Genomic DNA, 24,371 nt, shown 5'->3' on the forward strand with positions numbered 1-24,371 from the left:
ACAAGCTATACGGAAACACGTCAGTAATAAATATAGATTATACTAATTCAGATTCCCGTTGTTCGTTTCTCTTATATGACAACCCAAGCTGCTATAATACTCATAAGACATGCTGCAACTATTTGTTAGCTACAGAAAATAAATGACAGTATGCAAGGCATGCAAAAAGTTAATATGATAACTTTATTCTATGTAAAACAGTAATCATTAAGGCTTTGCTTCACCCCCAAAGACCCGGATGATCGTTAACTAGGCCGTGTGACGTCACGCCTGTTCCGAGAATAGGTATCGTCTCGGTATGTATTATGACGCGGTATGTATTTTGGCGCGCTATCTTGAATAAGCAATTGTGCGTCATCAAAGAAAAACTATGACGTCAAATGCAGACCTTTTTGTTGACAGAAGTATTTTTTATTTATACGAATAAAACAATGTTTACAATTTGCCAGTTTGCAGTAAGTATAAACAATTAAAATACCATGTAACTAAATGTACTATTTTCCGTTAGGCACTTTTTTTAACATACATAAACATGCCTCTGTCTCCAAATTTTCACAATGAATTTTACTCCCCTGTTGCACGAAACATTGTCGTCTGCAGCTAATGAAATAAACACAAGACACTTAGACAACCCCTACCTCAATATATTTCTATGAACGTCCGAATGAGTCCCCTGTCCTTAGTTTACATGCATTGCATACGATTATATTGGTTCAGGATTAAACAACGTTCAAGTGCATTCATATATTACATCTTGACAAATAGTGACTATGTTTGCACTGGGCCAGGCCTTTCCCCAGGATTTTTTTAAGGCGTTTACATTTTTAGCATCAGTATAACACAAATCAAGCCAAAATAAGTGGTGTAGTGGGTTGAAAACTGTGTTTGCCTTCAATCCAGCTAATCATACTCTTTTTATAAAACTTTTTTTAAAGTAACCCATCAATTCCCCACCCCCAACAATTTCATAATTTGTGCCATGTTGTTGCTGTTGATTTCAGCGTCGTGTTAAATGCTTGTTGTGATTTCTGCTTGTAAAATACCTAGGCTAAGAATGCCGACTTCACGGTATATTTTATTTATAATTTTTTTTTTATAAAATAACCATTAATAAAATTAAAATGTATGGTCTTTTTAAAATCCAGCTAACTTATTAAATGTCACCTCACAGTCTTACAAATATATATCTAACATTATCTAACAAATATGATTATTGTAAACTAATTCAGTATACGTTTAACTGCAATTTGTATAAATACTGCATGTTTATTTCCCGCGATCACGATCTCTCGACCATAGGTACAAAATTAACAAAGACAAAGGGAATAAACGAAACTGCCATTAGGTATTCATTGATGCAAACAACTATTGTTTTTCTACAAATTTACATCAAGATTTATTTCTGTGTAATCATATTGTTCAATGTCCGCAACGAAGCCTCTTGACACGTGGGTGTCAGCTGACTCTGAAGCGTGACGTATATTCGCGTCGTGAGCTTTCCTCGGTTCAGCCAACGAACGTTCTTCCTAACGTTCGCGAACTATTTGATTGGTGTCCGTCATGTCCATTTGGTTTAACTTGAAGAGCACAAACCAGTGTAGCGAACGTTTTGTTTTCGCTCGATCTGGATGAACTCAGCTCTTGGGATAGCCGACATGTCTTTCGGCCCTGAACTGGCATGTGTATTCAAATTGACACGCATTGTTGGTTTGCTTTTATTACTTTGGTTCAAAGACTTTACCAAGTTAAAATAATAAGTTACATATCTTCCATTGAATTACCGTCACATTGCTGTCATACATGTCGAATGCATGCTATTAAAATTAATAATATGATTATTAAAATAAACAAACATCATAACGCCTACGCTGTATTCTGGATTTTCTCGTTACCGGTCACGAGATCGCTATTACGCTAATTGAATATTTGGTATTATTATTATGTTTGAGCTGTCGGATAGATTATGTAACCGTTTGTTCACATCAGAAGATAGAAAATGGTTTAGCCAAAAGTTTAGCCACTTGCAAATTTTATTAGCCATTTTTTTAAAAATAATTTTTAATTAGTCAGTGGCCAATTTGGCTACCGACAGCGCGAGCCTTGGATGTTTTCAGTGTGTGGAAGTTTTGGGATGGGGGTGTTAGGATAGAAATGATTGATTGCCAACTTAACTGTACTTTTAAAAAGTGCTTCACCTATCGTTTATTCAGTTAAATGGTACAGTTGATTCTGTCAATGGGCATCTTCTTTGATCAGCCTTGAAGCTTGATTGCTTGCTGATATATATACATTAGGTTATGTCTCTGTAAATAATAACAAGAAAAACATAGTTATTTCTACACTACACGAGATCGTTGCTTATCCGTTCCAAAACCCATACTGCAAGGATACTATAACCTTAAATTAATTCCCATTAGGTAGTACTAAACCAAATAACTTCCGGCTGGGTCAAAGTTCGAGGTGCACCGAACTTTTGATAGAGAAGTGAACACCACAAGTCCTGTGATTGGTTATAAATGTGAGTGTGTTGGTTGTAAAAAATAATAGTTTCATCTGGGTAAAAAAAATGTGCAATTTTATTTAATCTAGTACCAATGTGTCAAGTAGCCTTGTGCTTGAAACATGTATGGGGTACCTGTAAAAAAAAAGTACTCGAATTTTGTGTGAAACTAGGGTAGTCATAGACGCTACCCGTTATCTCAGAAACGAGCAGCTTGACCCCCATTTTTTTCTGATTCACTTTAAGTGTAAAGGGTGGTAGTATTTATATCCGTTGCAGGTAGGAGTTTTAGCCACATATGTTACTATTGTCGTCTATGGGATTTGATTTGGTAGTATACACCCTATAGCACATATTCAGTGCATAATAAAAAATATTATGATTTTGTCATTTTATTTAATTAAACTACACTGGTTGATTAATTAGCCATCATTCGACCATGCAAGTTCACAATGACCTTGACCTTGACAATAATCTCTGTACATGGCTCTGAATGGAGTTTGAATCAAAGTTAGCACTGAGGAAAAGTTGGTTTTGGCCTATAATTCATACTGTAAAGATTTCAATAATTTCTTTTTACATGGTATTTGACTTGCCTTATACAACTGCTCTTAAATATGGTATTATATATAGGCAACCTAAACTAAGATTTTAATAGCAATTTATTTTTATATTAAAAATAGCTTGTGCCAATAGTGGGTTAATGTCTTTAGTTTCCATTAACATTGTTACTTTTTCATGTATGAAGTTCTGAAAACTCAAATTTGTAAAGAACTTGATTTTTTATTGTCATTTTGACATATTTATAGGGTGCTAAGTTATATTTTAGACAAATTTGTAGTTTTATGCAAAATTTAAAGTAAATTTGAAGAAAAACTTTACCAAAAACATAATTAAATTTGTTGTCACTATTGTGCCTTCGGTTCTTATTTATACATAACAATGAGGTTGTTAAACATATACTTAGATCTCCAGATAATTTTTTTCTTTCTTAATAATCACTTAGTTAGCTCTCATGAAGAGCATTTTGAGTTTATGCTAGATTCAGAACCAATTTTTTCAAATTTGATTATCTGCCTTGGATTAAGTTGATAATTTATTTTATTGTTAAAGCTGTATTACCTAATGTTACTAGCTAAATAAAATGCTGGATTACAGATTGTAGGAATACATCCAATATACATATTGTATTCATCCAGATTAGAGAATAATGCAAGAAAATAGATGTTCGGGTAATTTTGTCATTTAAAAATAGCTTTTTTCAGTAATTAATCAAAAATAAATGTGTGAAAGTTGCATGATAATTCCAGATATGACAACTATTAAAACCTCCAACTACAGTAGGCTATAAATAAAATATAGTCAGGAATATTGGTGGCTGCCAATGGTTTTGATGGTTCATTATGAAAATCAGCATGGCCGATAGATTTGAAATTTCCACACCTGGTAACTTGAAGACACCCACACCCAGCATACAGGATTTCCTCCCAACACTAATGTTCAGGACATTAAGTCATTACTTCATACAGGTACAGTCATGTTTGTGTTTCCTTCCTCAGACAGTGTATTTTTTTAATACTGATATTTCTTTAATGTGCCTGTTACGGTCTTCATTATCTAGGGGTCAATCAAGTGCATGTGTTTTAATGGAATTCTTTAAAGGGGTAGAGGTACTCTGACTATCTTTGTTGTCTCTACATATATACCTGAGTACACACACCCAACTAAAAGTAAATATCTTCAGGAGTTTTATTTTAAAACATTTTGTTGTTTAATATGACATATTGCATTTGTACAAAACTACATGCAATATATATGCCTTTTGAGGTGTACATTATATTAGGTTGCACTGTAGAAACAACAGTTTCAGTGATGTTGTCAGTTTATGTCAGAATACACCAGATCCTGGTTGTCATAAAGACACATAGCTGGACACTTTTTGAAAAATGTATGTTTTCAGTGTAGGTAGTACTAAACCAAATAACATCCGGCTGGGTCAAAGTTCGAGGTAGTATACACCCTGTAATGAGACCTTACTACATAAACTCTGTCTTTGCAGAGTTATCTTTCTTGTGTAGATGAAATAATTAATTGTATACCTAAGGCAGTCTTGATTTTTTTCAAGGGCCGTTATGACTTTTTCACTTTGGCCGTTTTGACTTTTCGACTTTAGCCGTTTTGACTTTTTTAGGGCCGTTTTGACCAATTATTTTTAGGGGCATTTAGTACTGGGGCCATTAATGCCTACAATTCATACTGGCAACCGCCACATATCCTGGACCTATTGAATTCCATCCCACTAACAGGAAAATGCTACTACGCATGTTCAATCCAACAGCCGGATAAATTTAACGACATCATTGTTTACAAAGTAAAATAATAATTAAAATTTTGTAATTACAGTTGAATATTGTAATTTCGAGACTCTAAGGTTTGACTTAATCGGAAATGTTACTTACCCGTACATAAATATGTTTATAGTAATGTCAAATGAAAATAAAATCTACTGGAACGCTGGTAATATAATAAACAGTGTTCCAAACACACTTCCCCTAAAACAAATGGCATCTGGTTAGAGTATTATAAAGTCGAGAGTAAACACTGCTACTTTCTAAATCGTCATATTCAATTGAGGTCACTTAAAAGAAATGTTTTGTTTCTGGAACATTTTATTACATTTATTTGGTATTTAAAACAAACCTTTTTGTAACCAACTGATGAAAAGGACAGTAAAATTGATCTAACAATGAATCATGAAACATCATAAAGTTTTAAATGTTGACAACTGTGGATAAGCTGAAAATCAGTATGGAACATGTAATTTACTGTTCATTGTTTTGACTATTGAACCTACAGTGAGGGCAAATGAATCGATCACCTCTCCTGATCACTCTTTCTTTGGTGCAGTACATTCAAAGCAGAATGTCTGGCATTATAACTCATTCTCAAGTAATCTGTCAGTACTTATTTGCTGTTTATTTGATAAGACCCTCAACTGTTAATACCCATTTAATTACTTTATCGTGGCCTTACAGAGTCCTTCCCAGTGTGTCATTTGACCGAAAGCTGTCATTTTTGCCATCCAACCCAAATAATTTTTGTCTACTTCCGTATTTTTAATCATGCTGAGTTTCGTATTCAGGGTGAAAACAGGAATTAGTGAACACAGTTTTGATTTAGGTATGTTTTGTTAAAAACCTGTTGAAAGTGAATTGTAAACTGGTGCTTATGAGTTTAATGTATATAAGTAGGATACGGTACGTTTTGTCAAAAATATGGGTGTTTTGTTTGGTATATTTTAGCATATCTGATATACATGTAAATAAACCTGGACTCGTAGCACATACTGATATATATGTAAATAAATCTGGACTCATCTGTAACACATACTGATAGACATGTAAATAAACCTGGACTCATCTAACACATACTGATATACATGGTTGTTGTATTTTGAAAAATAATTATGATATGAAAGAAGGCAAAGTAGTATTTTCATATGCAGTATATTTTAGATATGATGTCCTGATACATAATTTTTAAATTTGACATAACAGTAATGAAATATTACCAAAAAATAAATGTCACATCCTGGCTTACAAAAATTATTTTTTTCAAATAAAACTGTCATTAAAACCCATAAAACAAAAGTAAATTGGCAATAAAAGTGTATTTGTATGTGCTTGAGGGTGTTAACTTTAAGCTATAATAAAAACTTAGTTTAACAGATCATTTTGAAATTTACACACCCATGGACCAAATACCATGGAATGGCCCACTACTGGAGTCTGGATTATCGAGGTCTCACTATATATCATATATAAAAAATTACTGTTGGATATGTTTTATTTATTGTGTACAAATTTTTAAGATGTATGATATTTCATTGACATGTTACAAACATACAGTAACTTAAAAGCAAAAAAAACCCCCAACATTTATAAAATGAATCCATCATGTTTTCATGCAGTCTGATGGAAATCAGCTCCAATGGTCTGGTCTGTAACTATTGCCTGTGATCAGGTCTGTGACTATTACCTGTGATCAGGTCTGTGACTGACCTGTGATCAGGTCTGTGACTATTGCCTGTGATCAGGTCTGACTATTACCTGTGGTCTGGTCTGTGACTATGATGTGTGGTCTATTCAGGTCAGTGACTATTACCTGTGGTCTGGTCTGTGACTGACCTGTGGTCTGATCTCTGACTGACCTGTGGTCGGGTTTGTGACTATTACCTGTGGTCTGATCTTTGACTATTACCTGTGGTCTGGTCTGTGACTGACCTGTGGTCTGATCTCTGACTGACCTGTGGTCGGGTTTGTGACTATTACCTGTGGTCTGATCTTTGACTATTACCTGTGGTCAGGTCTGTGACTGACCTGTGGTCAGGTCTGTGACTATTACACGTGGTCCGGTCTGTGACTGATCTGTGGTCTGGTCTGTGACTCTGACCTGTGATCTGGTCTGTGACTATTACCTGTGGTCTGGTCTGACTGTGACCTCTGGTCTGTGACTGTGACCTGTGGTCTGGTCTGTGACTGTGACCTGTGGTCTGTGACATGTGGTCTGGTCTGTGACTGTGACCTGTGGTCTGGTCTGTGACTATTACCTGTGATCTGGGCTGTGACTGTGACCTGTGGTCTGGTCTGACTGACCTGTGATTTGGTCTGTGACTATTACCTGTGGTCGGGGCTGTGACTATTACCTGTGGTCGGGGCTGTGACTATTACCTGTGGTCGGGGCTGTGACCATTACCTGTGGTCGGGTCTGTGACCATTACCTGTGGTCGGGTCTGTGACCATTACCTGTGGTCGGGTCTGTGACCATTACCTGTGGTCTGGTCTGTGGCCATTACCTGTGGTCGGGTCTGTGACCATTACCTGTGGTCTGGTCTGTGACCATTACCTGTGGTCGGGTCTGTGACTATTACCTGTGGTCGGGTCTGTGACTATTACCTGTGGTCTATTCTGTGACTATTACACGTGGTCTGGTCTGTGACTATTATATGTGGTCTGGGCTGTGACCGTGACCTGTGGTCTGGGCTGTGACCGTGACCTGTGGTCTGGTCTGTGGCCATTACCTGTGGTCGGGTCTGTGACCATTACCTGTGGTCTGGTCTGTGACCATTACCTGTGGTCGGGTCTGTGACCATTACCTGTGGTCGGGTCTGTGACCATTACCTGTGGTCGGGTCTGGTCTGTGACCATTACCTGTGGTCGGGTCTGGTCTGTGACTGTTACCTGTGGTCGGGTCTGTGACTATTACCTGTGGTCGGGTCTGTGACTATTACCTGTGGTCGGGTCTGTGACTATTACCTGTGATCTATTCTGTGACTATTACCTGTGGTCTATTTTGTGACTATTACCTGTGGTCTATTCTGTGACTGACCTGTGGTCGGGTCTGTGACTATTACCTGTGGTCGGGTCTTTGACTATTACCTGTGGTCTGGGCTGTGACTATTACACGTGGGCTGGGCTGTGACTATTACACGTGGTCTGGGCTGTGATTGTGACTTGTGGTCTGGTCTGTGATCGTGACCTGTGGTCTGGTCTGTGACCATGACCTGTGGTCTGGTCTGTGACCATGACCTGTGGTCTGGTCTGTGGCCATTACCTGTTGTCGGGTCTGTGACCATTACCTGTGGTCTGGTCTGTGACCATTACCTGTGGTCGGGTCTGTGACTATTACCTGTGGTCGGGTCTGTTACTATTACCTGTGGTCGGGTCTGTGACTATTACCTGTGGTCGGGTCTGTTACTATTACCTGTGGTCTGGTCTGTGACTATTACCTGTGGTCTATTCTGTGACTATTACCTGTGGTCTATTCTGTGACTGACCTGTGGTCGGGTCTGTGACTATTACCTGTGGTCGGGTCTGTGACTATTACCTGTGGTCGGGTCTTTGACTATTACCTGTGGTCTGGGCTGTGACTATTACACGTGGTCTGGGCTGTGATTGTGACTTGTGGTCTGGTCTGTGATCGTGACCTGTGGTCTGGTCTGTGACCATGACCTGTGGTCTGGTCTGTGACCATGACCTGTGGTCTGGTCTGTGACCATGACCTGTGGTCTGGTCTGTGGCCATTACCTGTTGTCTGGTCTGTGACTATTACCTGTGGTCTATTCTGTGACTATTACACGTGGTCTGGGCTGTGACTATTACACGTGGTCTGGTCTGTGACTGTGACCTGTGGTCTGGTCTGTGACTGTGACCTGTGGTCTGGTCTGTAGCTATTACCTGTGGTAAACTTTTAGAATCTAGACTCGAGACTCTAATAGAGTCTGAGACACTAATGTCATGACAACGCCATACAAAATGTGTGCATGTGACGTCATTAAAGATTGAGTTTGAATTTTAGTTTCAAGTCCAAATCGTCCCCTCTGCTGTCACAAATATGAAATTTGAATTCTCACTTGATGTAAAGGTCGACATTATGGGAAGGGTCTTTATGCTTGTTGTTTTCTTTATTTCTAGAGTGATGAGCACCAGGAAGGACACTCGCCCCCCACGGCCGCCTCCCCCACGGCAAGGGTCAGCAAGCAAGCTAAGCACTGGAGGTTTGGGCATCAGTTTCAAGTCTTTAGAGGAAGAGGATGAAGACGATCTCACCATTTTCACGGGCAAGTTTGACAGAGTGGTGGAGGAAAACAAGATACAGAAGGCTTGCGAGCGGGGGACGGTGCGTGTCACGACAAAACCGGGTCCTGCAGAACAACCAACTCTCTCTAAACACCACTCGTCAGCACCGGCACTTGATGAACTTGACAAGTCATCACCCACGAAAAAGAACAAGTCATCGGTGTTTGAATACCGGGATATATTATCTGGTATAAAAGATAAAATAACGGACACTAAGGAGAAGATCACTGACACAATTCAGAAGAAGCTGGAAATATCCAGTGATTCTAGTTCAAACACAAGTCCTGAAAAAGAAACTGTTGAGGTTGTTAAAGAAGACAAAAGCCCAAATGAATATGTAAAAGTAGAACCTGTAGATCCATTTGCAAAAGAAGAAATTATTGAAGAAAGAACGTCTCTTTTCCGAGGAGAGATTGGAGTAAAACGTGAGATTATGCCCGAGAACGACCCACTATTAAATCCTCCTACAGACGACGGCGCATTCGATGACGAGATGGATGGCCTCCGTGATGACCTCATGGATGACATTGAGGTTATTGATGAATATTACAGCAACGAACCCATGGAGGACTTCACAGGCTCACCCAATATCTCAATGTCGGTCAAACAGAGGTCAAAACTGAAGAGGCTTGGAAAGAAGAAGTTACAGACTTCCGCGACTGTCTCCATGTCTAAATTGGTGGACTCATCGCGGGTTGATGAGGAGAACTGCACACCCAGTAATGCACCATATAGCACAGACTCCCCAAGGGTGGCACCCTCGTGTCCAGTGATACAGCAAGACTCTGCCAATACCCAGTCAAAGACAGCCAGACATATACCAGTTCAAGAAATGACTGCTATTGCGATGTGTGTGTTTGCTTACTACATAATTCCCCTGCCAGATTATCTGTCGGGATTTGTCATGGGTTGTCTGTTTGTGTCAATCGGAATATTACTACATGCTTGGTTGTATCAACCACCAAAGCCCAGAGAGCCTTTCAAACTGCCCCTTCTAGAAGAGCTACCACCGATGGAACTTCCTGTTATGAAAGAGCCTGTCTCAGAGAATGGTATTTTTAAGGTATGTGTTACAGGTATAACAGAGAATGGTATTTTTAAGGTAAAACAGATAATGGTATTTTTAAGGTGTGTGTTATAGGTATAACAGAGAATGGTATTTTTAAGATGTGTGTTATAGGTATAACAGAATGGTATTTTTAAGGTGTGTGTTGTAGGTATAACAGAGAATGGTATTTTTAAGTTGTTTGTTATAGGTATAACAGAGAATGGTATTTTTAAGGTGTGTTACAGGTATAACAGAGAATGGTATTTTTAAGATGCGTGTTACAGGTATAACAGAGAATGGTATTTTTAAGATGTGTGTTACAGGTATAACAGAGAATGGTATTTTTAAGATGTTTGTTACAGGTATAACAGAGAATGGTATTTTTAAGGTGTGTGTTACAGGTATAACAGAGAATGGTATTTTTAAGATGTTTGTTATAGGTAAAACAGATAATGGTATTTTTAAGGTGTGTGTTATAGGTATAACAGAGAATGGTATTTTTAAGGTGTGTGTTACAGGTATAACAGAGAATGGTATTTTTAAGATGTGTGTTATGGGTATAACAGAGAATGGTATTTTTAAGATGCGTGTTACAGGTATAACAGAGAATGGTATTTTTAAGATGTGTGTTACAGGTATAACAGAGAATGGTATTTTTAAGATGTTTGTTACAGGTATAACAGAGAATGGTATTTTTAAGGTATGTGTTACAGGTATAACAGAGAATGGTATTTTTAAGATGTTTGTTATAGGTAAAACAGATAATGGTATTTTTAAGGTGTGTGTTATAGGTATAACAGAGAATGGTATTTTTAAGGTGTGTGTTACAGGTATAACAGAGAATGGTATTTTTAAGATGTGTGTTATGGGTATAACAGAGAATGGTATTTTTAAGGTGTGTGTTGTGGGTATAACAGAGAATGGTATTTTTAAGGTGTGTGTTATGGGTATAACAGAGAATGGTATTTTTAAGGTGTGTGTTATAGGTATAACAGAGAATGGTATTTTTAAAGTGTGTGTTATAGGTGTAACAGAAAATGGTATTTTTAAGAGTGGTATTTATACGGTGTGTGTTATAGGTAAAAAAAAAAGAGAGAATGGTATTTTTAAGGTGTGTGTGTATGTTATAGGTATAACAGAATGGTAATTTTTAAGTTCTGCATTAACAAATGGTATTTTTTAAGGTGTGTTATAAGTATAACAGAAAATGGTATTTTTAAAGTGTGTGTTATAGTATAACCGAAAATGGTATTTGTATGTGTGCATGAAAATGGTATTTTTAAGATGTGTGTTATAGTATGTTTGTGTGTGTTTGTAAAAAAAAAATTAAGCATAAGTATAACAGAAAATTGTATTTTTAAAGTGTGTTTTAGGGCAATTCCACGCTAAAGTGGACATGGAGTGAAAAAATCAAATCATGTTATTCCTTAAATATTAAGATTGTTTTTAATGTAAAAATGTCTGGAGAATCCAAATCTGATAAGTAAAATATTGTAAAATAAATGGATGTGTTTGACTTTAGCTATTTTATGAGGATACCATCACACTAAAAATATTACACTTCCGTAATATACACTATGAATGTGTGTACAGCAGCCATGTAATTGAAGGTAATATTCTTTTTATTAGTGTTTTTGTTTTACCACTGACAAAGTACTACATTGCATGATCCACTTTAATTTTTTTTTTAAATAAAAAATTAGATATAGGGGAAATTAGAAAACATAGAATCAGTTTTTTTAAATGGCAGGCCAAAAGAAATATGGCCTGCTGTGAAAAAACACAAATATGGCCTGCTGGATATAAGACAGCATAAGGTGAGGGGTTTGGGACAGTGTGTGGAAAATTAGGACCTCTGATATGTAGTTTAAAGCATTATAAAATTAAAATGTAACAGAATTATGGGCTCGGCCACAGCTAAATAGAAGATGAAATGATTGTATGTACATCTGGGGTTTTAAAAATGACTTGCAACTTTGAGTTATTTTTAGCAGGTGAATGTTTATTTTACTTGCAAGATTTAAAAATAGACTTCTTTTCACAGGCTGCTATTTCAAGCCCTGTACATATATCTTTAAACATATATTGGGTCCAGAAAGTGGAAATGTAACATAATATATTTACTTGAAGCAAACTTTAATTTTAGTTTATCCAAAGGCAAATATTGACTGTACATGTATTTTATAATTTATATGTAAATGACAGGATATCCAGAAAATGGAAAGTATCATTCTAATTACCAACATTATGTTTTTAAATGTATATAATGGATAAAAAGAAAGCAACCATTTTATTGTGTTAATGCTGTCTTTACAAGGAAATCTAATCTGAGTTAAATTCTTAAAATGGAAAGATGGCATGTTTGATTGGCCAAAAATAAAATACTGGTATTTTAAACGTTTTCATGTATGTTACCAGAACCTCAGATAGATGAGGAATTTTATTATTAGGCACAATATCGTTCACGTAATACAATCTAGATGTTTGACGGTCAGTCTAATTTTAATTGGCCAATGTTCCTCTGACCTGGTTTCATTCTCTTTGTCATTAACATTGTCACTGTTCAAGATTTTTTTCAATTGTCAAACATTTCAAACATTTACTATGTAATATGTACACAGTTTAGTGCTATTTTAAATATCCACTCATATTGATATTGAAACAAGTTATCAATTGAAATATTAGTATGAATGCTTAAAACAAGTATACTGAATTATTATTTAACTTATAAAATTATGCAACATATTTGCAAATCAAATTTAAAGAAAATAAAAATTGTTTTTCAAATGTAAATTCAGAGTGGTAATTCCGTTACCGAACTGTGTTGTACAACAAAATTATGAAAAGATAATTTGTAATATAATTTCTATTTTGTTAATCACAAGTCATTAGGTCATCATTTCATCATGAAGATAAATAATTCTTTCATCATACTTCACAGAGTTTGTTGATGTTTTGCGGTGCCCGTAAAAATGGTGTCCGCTTTGCGTAATTCCGTTACCAAACTTTAATCAAGTATTCATTCACTACACCTTGTAGTAGGGAGTCTCACTTCTGTCCATAACAAGCACTAATGCAGTACTAGTGTATTACATAGTTACATCATTATGATAATTTTTCTTATGTGGACTAGCTGAGTTTAATGTCTGAAATATCTCTCCAACTCGTAATTCCGTTACCGTGGAATTGCCCTTTATGGTATAACAGAAAATGGTATTTTAAGGTCTGCATTTTTATAACAAAATGGTATTTTTAAGGTGTGTTTTAAGTATAACAGAAAATGGGCATTTTTAAAGTGTGTTTTATAGTATAACAGAAAATGTGTATTATAGTCATCAACTTTAGTAGAAGTTGCATTATAATCAAATGGCATATTTAAGGTGTGTCATTATATAACCAAATGGCATATTTAAGGTGTGTCATTATATAACCAAATGGCATATTTAAGGTGTGTCATTATATAACCAAATGGCATATTTAAGGTGTGTCATTATATAACCAAATGGCATATTTAAGGTGTGTCATATGCATACGTTTTGCAACAAAAATTAACACCCAAACGAAAAAATATTTTTTAGTGTATCCTGTATTACAATAAATCATGTTCAAAATACAGACTACAATATTAATAAATTTGCCTTTGCTTTGCTCCTAAGTTAGTGACGTCATGTCAAAGGAAAGAAAAACATATTACATCATGCTTTTACTTACTAGCTACAAGCATTTTCGTTAAATATTGTAAGTAAGGAGAATAGATGATTAGGTTTCTAAAATTTGTGGGATTTCTTTGATAAAAACACAATAACATTGCTTGCAGATACTCCTAATAGGTGTAGTATTAGAATAGGGATAATATCACTGTTTCATTGTTAACTATAAGGATTTTTCACAAACTTTTTGGATTTAGGGACTCAACTTCATCTCTTCCCTAAATCCAAATTTTGTGATAAATCCTTATAGTTAACTATGAAACACAGTGATATTATTCCCTAAATGGTATTTTTAAGGTCTGCACTATAACAAAATGGGTTGGATGAATAAATGAACTGGTGGACTACAACCCTGATATTTTCTCTGTTTTTCAGGGCTGGATGAATGAACTGGTTTACTAAAACCCTGATATTTTCTCTGTTTTTCAGGGCTGGATGAATGAACTGGTTTACTAAAACCCTGATATTTTCTCTGTTTTTCAGGGCTGGATGAATGAACTGATCTATAACAATCCTGATGTTTTCTGTTTTTCAGGGCTGGATGAATGAACTGGTCTACGAAAACCCTGATATCTTCTCTGTTTTTCAGGGCTGGATGAATGAACTGGTCTACTACAACCCTGATATTTTCTCTGTTTTTCAGGGCTGGATGAATGAACTGATCTATAACAATCCTGATGTTTTCTGTTTTTCAGGGCTGGATGAATGAACTGGTCTACGAAAACCCTGATATCTTCTCTGTTTTTCAGGGCTGGATGAATGAACTGGTCTACTACAACCCTGATATTTTCTCTGTTTTTCAGGGCTGGATGAATGAACTGATCTATAACAACCCTGATATTTTCTCTGTTTTTCAGGGCTGGATGAATGAACTGGTGGACTACAACCCTGATGATTACCACATTAGTCAGACTCACTCGGTTTACGTGCGTCTTGAGGGCACTCATCTACGCCTGCAGCGGCCTAAAGTGAATGTGCCGAAACGTGCCATGTGGGACGAGGTCATCCCCCATACCTCGTTCATCCACCAGAGACATTTTGAACTGCCGGGAAGTCGGGTGTTTCTGCTTCCTCCGGGCCTGGTGAAGAAACGCATCTGGAGCAAAAAGTATCCGATAGTGATAGCTCTAAGGGACCTGGGTACGAAGTCGAGCATTAAAGATGGCAGTGCTTCGGTGACGCCCACCACCGACCCAGACAGTGGTTTTGAGCTGGTGGACCAGGAGAGGTGTGACAACAGTATTATCTATCTGTTTGCTCGCACCGGCCGTGAGAAGGAGGAGTGGTTCAAGTGTTTCCAGGCCGCCGCTTGTAACCAGCCGCTAGGAAACCACCTCGTCGACCTGCGAAATGCCCTCAACAGTCAGTTCCTGTCGCGGTCAGCCCGTCATCGGCGTCAAGGCAGCACAGAGTCCCAGTCGTCAACATCGTCAACGGAATTCGCCAGCGAGACGCCACCGTTGCCGCTCGGGTTTGACCTGCCGGCGTTCTCCTCATACATGGCTCGACTGATGCCTGCTCAGAGTGCATTACGACTCGCCAGTCCGACCGCCGCAAAGAAGGATGGCGGGAAAGAGGTCAAGGATGGGTCAACGGCCATGTTGTCAAGCGGCTCGTTGATTTGCGAGCGACAGCTCTTCTGGATCAACGCTCTGATTGGTCGGTGTTTCTGGGACTTCTTACGTGATCAGTGGTGGGCCGAGGTTGTCAAGGAGAAGCTGCAGAGGAAACTCAGTAAAATACATGTGAGTTATTTCCCTTTACTCACATTTTAAGGACTAAATGAGAATTATTTCACTTTACTCATGGTTAAAGGAAACTCGGTCAAATATATGAGTTATTTCACTTTACTAACGGTTTAAGGAAACACATTAAAATACATGTGAGTTATTACCCTTAACTCCCAGTTTAACCTTCTTACAACTGCAGGCGAGATATCTCGCCCGATGTCACATCAGTTGACATATAGTACACTGTATACAGTGCATTCTCCAATTCATATTTCCCACCGTTTTGCACACGTCATTCACCGGAAATACAAAACAGGAAACACTGACACTATGGCTGCTTAGGTTTCCGTTTTTTAATGGAAAATACCTTGGAATGTTGAGTTTTTCGGTAAGTATTTTCGCTTAACAACAGTGGCAGCACGTCGCAGTTATTTTCAGGGATCAATAGCTGATTGTAACAGCAAATTTGATAATAAATTTGATCGTTTTTGTTGTGAAAAAGATTGTTTCTATGAGCATGCTCCTTTAAAATTAAATTGCAATGTTTCACCGTTGGTCAGCTATGTCTAAACTTGACGTTTACCGGTTTTATTTCTTCCCTGATTTGAAGTAATTAACATGTAGCTGGAAGGATCAATGTCCGTGATTAAATTATATGTGATTAGTGTTCAGTAAATACTTGATTGAATATTAATATTGGAATTATTTCATAAAAAAACTTAAGTATTTCTCGCTAATGCCGTCTGCTTTGTGAGCGGAAACGCATAAGGTAAACTACTTCCGGTTTGCTGTAAAGCAGTTGGTTAATAGACCAGAACCATGGTGTTATCGCTTAACCTGCAAAAACGATGTTATTGTTTATGAATTAATGTTATGAATAATAAATAACATTGAATTTAGGGATACATGCTCAGATATTGGTGATTTGTGTATTCATTGTTTATTGTAAAACCTTATTGGATTTTTCTTGAGATTATATTTGACGTCATACTAGAGATTCAAAAAAGATCAGTGACGTCAGTGTTGGGGTATAAATAGAACTGTTACATCAGTTGGATCCAAATTTTGACAGTAATCAGCTGTTCGGGCCTAAGTTTATAATTATATTGTTTTACTGAATATTTTTCAGTAATTCTGGACAATACTGAGAGGTAAATGGGCGATTGCCTTTAGCTTCCTTTGTGGTTCTTTCAGATTAATAGGTTATCCAATTAAATTTACTTTAAAGTAAGGTTTTGGCATTCAACACAATAACGGCACTTCCTTATTTATTAAATCTGGGATAGATAATTAATTACTTTAACTGTTCATTGAGAGCATCTTTAAATAAATATTGATTTTTAACCGTTACACTTGTAATTGACATCACTGGTTAACTACATGTCTTTATAGTTTTCATAGTTAGTGCTAATAGCAATCTTCATTCATAACTTTGGTTAATACCAGCATAATATTTCATGTATAAAATTCTGTTGTTTTCAATGCAATAACAACCTGTCTTTAAAGTGACATGTTGTTGTCTTATTTATTTTAACTATTATTGTATGTGGTAAACTCCTTCATGGTCATGTGTGCATTTGTGTGTGCAGTACGCACTTTTTGTTGCTTACTTATGTAGGTCCAGAGTAGTTGCACAATTGCTTGCACGACACACACAAAAGATCTACCACATTGGTGGCAGCGGTTAACTTAACTTCCAAACCTGTCCTAGCGGCCATCTGTAATCAGTGGTCACCTGTCTTAAGCGGCAGTTGTTTTCCCTCCAAAACGATTTACAATGTAAATGCACCTGTAATAAGCGGTCACCTGTCTAACGTGGCCAGCGGCCACCTACATCAGATCCCAAATAGCTAAAATATTAAGTGGCCACATTAAATGTTAACTGTTCTATAAAAGAGATATTTTAACAACAGTGATATGGTGCAGCAAATAACCGATCTTCACACCTTCAGGAATACTAGTACCCTTTCAGTCCCGACATCTCAACTAAGAAAGTATGACTTGGAATGCATCTAATTGCCTCTGGGCAGGCAACGCTTGACATATGTAAATTCCCTTACTATGACAATACACCGCATGAAGTAGGAATTAAATAATTAAATGGAAAAAAAGAAAACAAAGTTGTTGAGAATGGTTAATTTAATACATTCCAGTTGCATTTTTTTTTCTGAAGGAGGTGACATGTCAAAAGTTGATTTATAGTCAACTGTGAAGCACACATTCATTAAGTAGCAGTACAAGAAACAACTACAAATGTTTTAAAAACTATTGTGGCAACCTGTAATCAGTGGCCACCTCTCTTAAGCGGTCACTTTTATTTACTCATTTGTGTGACCTCTTAAGACAGGTTTGACTGTACTTACAAAAACAATCTGGACACATGGTACTAAACTGTTTTAACAACACTACTAATATTATAACTACTAACATATTAAATAACATTTAACTAAACTGTTTTAACAACACTACTAATATTATAACTACTAACATATTAAATAACATTTAACTAAACTGTTTTAACAACACTACTACTAATATTATAACTACTAACATATTAAATAACATTTAACTAAACTGTTTTAACAACACTACTACTAATATTATAACTACTAATATTAAATAACATTTAACTAAACTGGCTGTACTTCATATAATAAAATATAATAATTCATCAATTTAACTGGTTAACCTTTATACCGGTACTACTGGATTATTTTTAGACAAAAACCACATTGAGTGGGTACAAGTTTATAATTTTGCTCACATATATTCACTTAAATAGAGACATAAAATAAAGTTCATATTTGAATCAGTAAGTATTATTTTTGTGGTTTTTGTAATTTTTATGATATTTTAGATCAGTTAATGTTGATTAAAATTAGGCAAAAAATTGAAAAAGTCACGTTTACTTATAGGCATTTGTGGCCAGCTGTCCAGAATTTATGTTCTTTATTGCCAATAACTGGTTTTCTGACCAGAATTTTTTTTAAACCCTAAAAACGTACGATTCATATCCCAATATTTGGTGATTTTCGTTGTTGGTAAGACAATCAAATTTATTATCAAATTAGCTGTCACAATCAGCTATTGATCCCTGAAAATGACTGGGACATGCCGCCATTATTGTCCGCGAAAATCACTTTTTGAAGAAAAAAAATTCCAAGCTATTTTCCATTGAAAAACGAAAACAAAAGCAGCCATTGTGTAGTAATGTTGACAGGAAACTGTATAATTTATTTTGTGCGCAAAACCATGGGAAAATTCAATTGGGGAATGCACTGTATACAGTCAGAAGGTTAATAAAATTAACCTTTAAACTCTTTTATTTACTTCTTCTTGTAGGTGCCATATTTTATAGAAGAGCTTCAAGTGACTCATATTGACATTGGATCTGAAATACCAGCCATCCGGCGGGCTGGATGCCCATTCCTCGATGAAAAAGGCTTCTGGGTTGACCTTGACATTGCATATAGTGGCGGGTTTAAAATGACAATTGAAACAAAAATTAATCTAATGAAATTGACACGGAGAGCATCCCATGTTGTGAGTTCTGACACGAGCCCCGGTGAAAGGTACAGTCTGATAATTGGTTTACTTTCAAGTATTATTCACTTACATCAGAAACAAACACAGATCCAAATATTCACTTACATCAGAAACAAACACAGATCCAAGGATTATTCACTTATATCAGAAACAAGCACAGATCCAAGTATTATTCACTTATATCAGAAACAAACACAGATCCAAGTATTATTCACTTATATCAGAAACAAACACAGATCCAAGTATTATTCACTTATATCAGAAACAAACACAGATCCAAGTATTATTCACGTATATCAGAAACAAACACAGATCCAAGTATTATTCACTTATATCAGAAATGAACACAGATCCAAGGATTATTCACTTATATCAGAAACAAGCACAGATCCAAGTATTATTCACTTATATCAGAAACAAGCACAGATCCAAGTATTATTCACTTATATCAGAAACAAACAAAGATCCAAGGATTATTCACTTATATCAGAAACAAACGCAGATCCAAGGATTATTCACTTATATCAGAAACAAACGCAGATCCAAGGATTATTCACTTATATCAGAAACAAACGCAGATCCAAATATTATTCACTTATATCAGAAACAAGCACAGATCCAAGTATTATTCACTTATATCAGAAACAAACATAGATCCAAGGATTATTCACTTATATCAGAAACAAACGCAGATCCAAGGATTATTTACTTATATCAGAAACAAACGCAGATCCAAGGATTATTCACTTATATCAGAAACAAACGCAGATCCAAGGATTATTCACTTATATCAGAAACAAACGCAGATCCAAGGATTATTCACTTATATCAGAAACAAACGCAGATCCAAATATTATTCACTTACATCAGAAACAAGCACAGATCCAAGTATTATTCACTTACATCAGAAACAAACACAGATCCAAGTATTATTCACTTACATCAGAAACAAGCACAGATCCAAGTATTATTCACTTACATCAGAAACAAGCACAGATCCAAGGATTATTCACTTACATCAGAAACAAGCACAGATCCAAGGATTATTCACTTACATCAGAAACAAGCACAGATCCAAGGATTATTCACTTATATCAGAAACAAGCGCAGATCCAAGTATTATTCACTTATATCAGAAACAAGCGCAGATCCAAGTATTATTCACTTATATCAGAAACAAACGCAGATCCAAGGATTATTCACTTATATCAGAAACAAACGCAGATCCAAGGATTATTCACTTATATCAGAAACAAACGCAGATCCAAGGATTATTCACTTATATCAGAAACAAACGCAGATCCAAATATTATTCACTTATATCAGAAACAAACGCAGATCCAAATATTATTCACTTATATCAGAAACAAGCACAGATCCAAGTATTATTCACTTATATCAGAAACAAGCACAGATCCAAGTATTATTCACTTACATCAGAAAGAAACACCGATCCAAGTATTATTCACTTATATCAGAAACAAGCACAGATCCAAGTATTATTCACTTACATCAGAAAGAAACACAGATCCAAGTATTATTCACTTATATCAGAAACAAGCACAGATCCAAGTATTATTCACTTACATCAGAAACAAGCACAGATCCAAGTATTATTCACTTACATCAGAAACAAACACAGATCCAAGGATTATTCACTTATATCAGAAACAAACACAGATCCAAGGATTATTCACTTATATCAGAAACAAACGCAGATCCAAATATTATTCATTTACATCAGAAACAAACACAGATCCAAGGATTATTCACTTATATCAGAAACAAACGCAGATCCAAATATTATTCACTTATATCAGAAACAAGCACAGATCCAAGTATTATTCACTTACATCAGAAAGAAACACCGATCCAAGTATTATTCACGTATATCAGAAACAAGCACAGATCCAAGTATTATTCACTTACATCAGAAAGAAACACAGATCCAAGTATTATTCACTTATATCAGAAACAAGCACAGATCCAAGTATTATTCACTTACATCAGAAACAAGCACAGATCCAAGTATTATTCACTTATATCAGAAACAAACACAGATCCAAGTATTATTCACTTATATCAGAAACAAACAGATCCAAGGATTATTCACTTATATCAGAAACAAACACAGATCCAAGGATTATTCACTTATATCAGAAACAAACACAGATCCAAGGATTATTCACTTATATCAGAAACAAACGCAGATCCAAGGATTATTCACTTATATCAGAAACAAACGCAGATCCAAATTTTATTCATTTACATCAGAAACAAACACAGATCCAAGGATTATTCACTTATATCAGAAACGAACACAGATCCAAGTATTATTCACTTATATCAGAAATGAACACAGATCCAAATATTATTCACTTACATCAGAAACAAACACAGATCCAAGTATTATTCACTTACATCAGAAACAAACAGATCCAAATATTATTCATTTACATCAGAAACAAATGCAGATTCAAGTATTATTTGCTTATATCAGAAACAAACGCAGATCCAAATATTATTCACTTATATCAGAAACAAGCACAGATCCAAGTATTATTCACTTATATCAGAAACAAACACAGATCCAAGTATTATTCACTTATATCAGAAACAAACAGATCCAAGGATTATTCACTTATATCAGAAACAAACACAGATCCAAGGATTATTCACTTATATCAGAAACAAACACAGATCCAAGGATTATTCACTTATATCAGAAACAAACGCAGATCCAAGGATTATTCACTTATATCAGAAACAAACGCAGATCCAAATATTATTCATTTACATCAGAAACAAACACAGATCCAAGGATTATTCACTTATATCAGAAACGAACACAGATCCAAGTATTATTCACTTATATCAGAAATGAACACAGATCCAAATATTATTCACTTACATCAGAAACAAACACAGATCCAAGTGTTATTCATTTACATCAGAAACAAACAGATCCAAATATTATTCACTTACATCAGAAACAAACATAGATCCAAGTATTATTCACTTACATCAGAAACAAACGCAGATTCAAGTATTATTTGGTTATATCAGAAACAAACGCAGATCCAAATATTATTCACTTATATCAGAAACAAGCACAGATCCAAGTATTATTCACTTATATCAGAAACAAACACATATCCAAGGATTATTCACTTACATCAGAAACAAACGCAGATCCAAATATTATTCATTTATATCAGAAACAAGCATAGATCCAAATATTATTCACTTATATCAGAAACAAGCACAGATCCAAGTATTATTCACTTATATCAGAAACAAACACAGATCCAAGTATTATTCACTTATATCAGAAACAAACACAGATCCAAGGATTATTCACTTACATCAGAAACAAACACAGATCCAAATATTATTCACTTACATCAGAAACAAACACAGATCCAAATATTATTCACTTATATTAGAAACAAACAGATCCAAATATTATTCACTTATATCAGAAACAAACATAGATCCAAATATTATTCACGCATGCATACACACACACACACACAAACACACACAACACACTCATGCACGCATGCATACAAACACAAGCATGCATGTACACATGCACACACACACATACAAGCATGCACACACACACAAGCATGCACAAACACACACACACCAGATGTGCAGAAAGTACTCACCTGCTCACAAAATGTGAGTAAAAATTCTGATGGACAAGTTAAAAAATTTAACTACCAATTCGGTGGGCGATCTGTGGGTTTTTTTTCTTACCGAATTTTATTATTTATTTTATTTTTTTATTTTGTTTTTGCATTGAATTTGTGACTCCTCGTCAGCAATGCCAGAATTCCAAACCATTCAAACAAATGGTTCAGAATGATGACGAAATACACAATAATACATGTACCGTATAATGACGTATTGCCAATAGACTACTTTGGAGTTCCAAATTGCACAAGCATGATATTCGGGAAACAGGTTATAGCAAAAACAGAACCATGCCAGAACATCCCTACACGAAACGGAACCAAATTGGACAAAATAGAACCTAGCATTGGCACTAAAATCTATGGCTATATGGCTTAAACGGAAGCACAAAATTAAATGTATGACTAAAATGGCTGTTTACATTATTCAGCATTTAATAATTGGATGTTCAGACCAAAATTGTTCATGTTTTAACACCCCAACACCGTTTTTGCCAGTTGATACATTAAAATGCTGTTATAGCTAAAAACAACAACAAAAAAACTCCACAAAAACAAACACTCTCCCCCCCCAAAAAAAACAACCACAAAAACAAACACAAACAAACAAAAAGCTGAGCCGGTCAAAGGTCAGTAGTTCCTACAAATGATTTGTTACCGATGTGTTTTGAATAGATTCTTCTGTTAAATACTTGTAGGATGTCCTTTGAATTTTGTAAATCTATATGAAAGAAATGTGAAAAACCTAGTCTTGACTAATAGCTTTTGGCTTTGATTTTGTTTGTTTGCCGTGTGATCTTGATCACTTACCAAGTGTCCTTAATACATCCCACTTTTTGAAGACGAATAGTGGGAAAATATGATGATGTTTTCTGTTCTACTGTTGATAGGTCTGCTGTGATGGATTCTAATGATATTTTCTGTTCTTCTGTTGATAGGTCTGCCGTGATGGATTATAATGATAATATTTACTGTTGACAGGTCTGCCGTGACGGATTCTAATGATATTTACTGTTGTACAGTTGATATGTCTGCTGTAACGGATTCTAATGATATTTTCTGTTGTGCAGTTGACAGGTCTGCCGTGACAGATTCTAATGATATTTTCTTTTGTACAGTTGACAGGTCTGCCGTGATGGATTCTAATATTTTCTTTTGTACAGTTGACAGGTCTGCCGTGATGGATTCTAATGATATTTTCTGTTGTGTTGTTGATAGGTCTGCCGTGATAGATTCTAATCATATTTTCTGTTGTGCAGTTGACAGGTCTGCCGTGACAGATTCTAATGATATTTTCTTTTGTACAGTTGACAGGTCTGCCGTGATGGATTCTAATATTTTCTTTTGTACAGTTGACAGGTCTGCCGTGATGGATTCTAATGATATTTTCTGTTGTGTTGTTGATAGGTCTGCCGTGATGGATTCTAATGATATTTTCTGTTGTGTTGTTGATAGGTCTGCCGTGATGGATTCTAATGATATTTTCTGTTGTGTTGTT

General features: G+C 35.8%; 1 protein-coding gene across 1 annotated transcript in view; it reads left to right on the plus strand.

The window, feature by feature from the left end:
- The window catches only part of LOC121379146 (testis-expressed protein 2-like), a 57,901-nt gene that overhangs the window by 3,213 nt on the left and 30,317 nt on the right, over positions 1-24,371 (plus strand). The window contains exons 2-4 of the mRNA XM_041507631.1: positions 8,974-10,201; positions 14,754-15,641; positions 18,969-19,198. Coding sequence (XP_041363565.1) covers positions 8,978-10,201; positions 14,754-15,641; positions 18,969-19,198 — 2,342 coding nt within the window. The 5' untranslated portion in view covers positions 8,974-8,977. The remainder of the gene's footprint in view (positions 1-8,973; positions 10,202-14,753; positions 15,642-18,968; positions 19,199-24,371) is intronic.

This window comes from Gigantopelta aegis, chromosome 8 (assembly GCF_016097555.1).
Source record: "Gigantopelta aegis isolate Gae_Host chromosome 8, Gae_host_genome, whole genome shotgun sequence".
Taxonomy (NCBI): domain Eukaryota; kingdom Metazoa; phylum Mollusca; class Gastropoda; order Neomphalida; family Peltospiridae; genus Gigantopelta; species Gigantopelta aegis.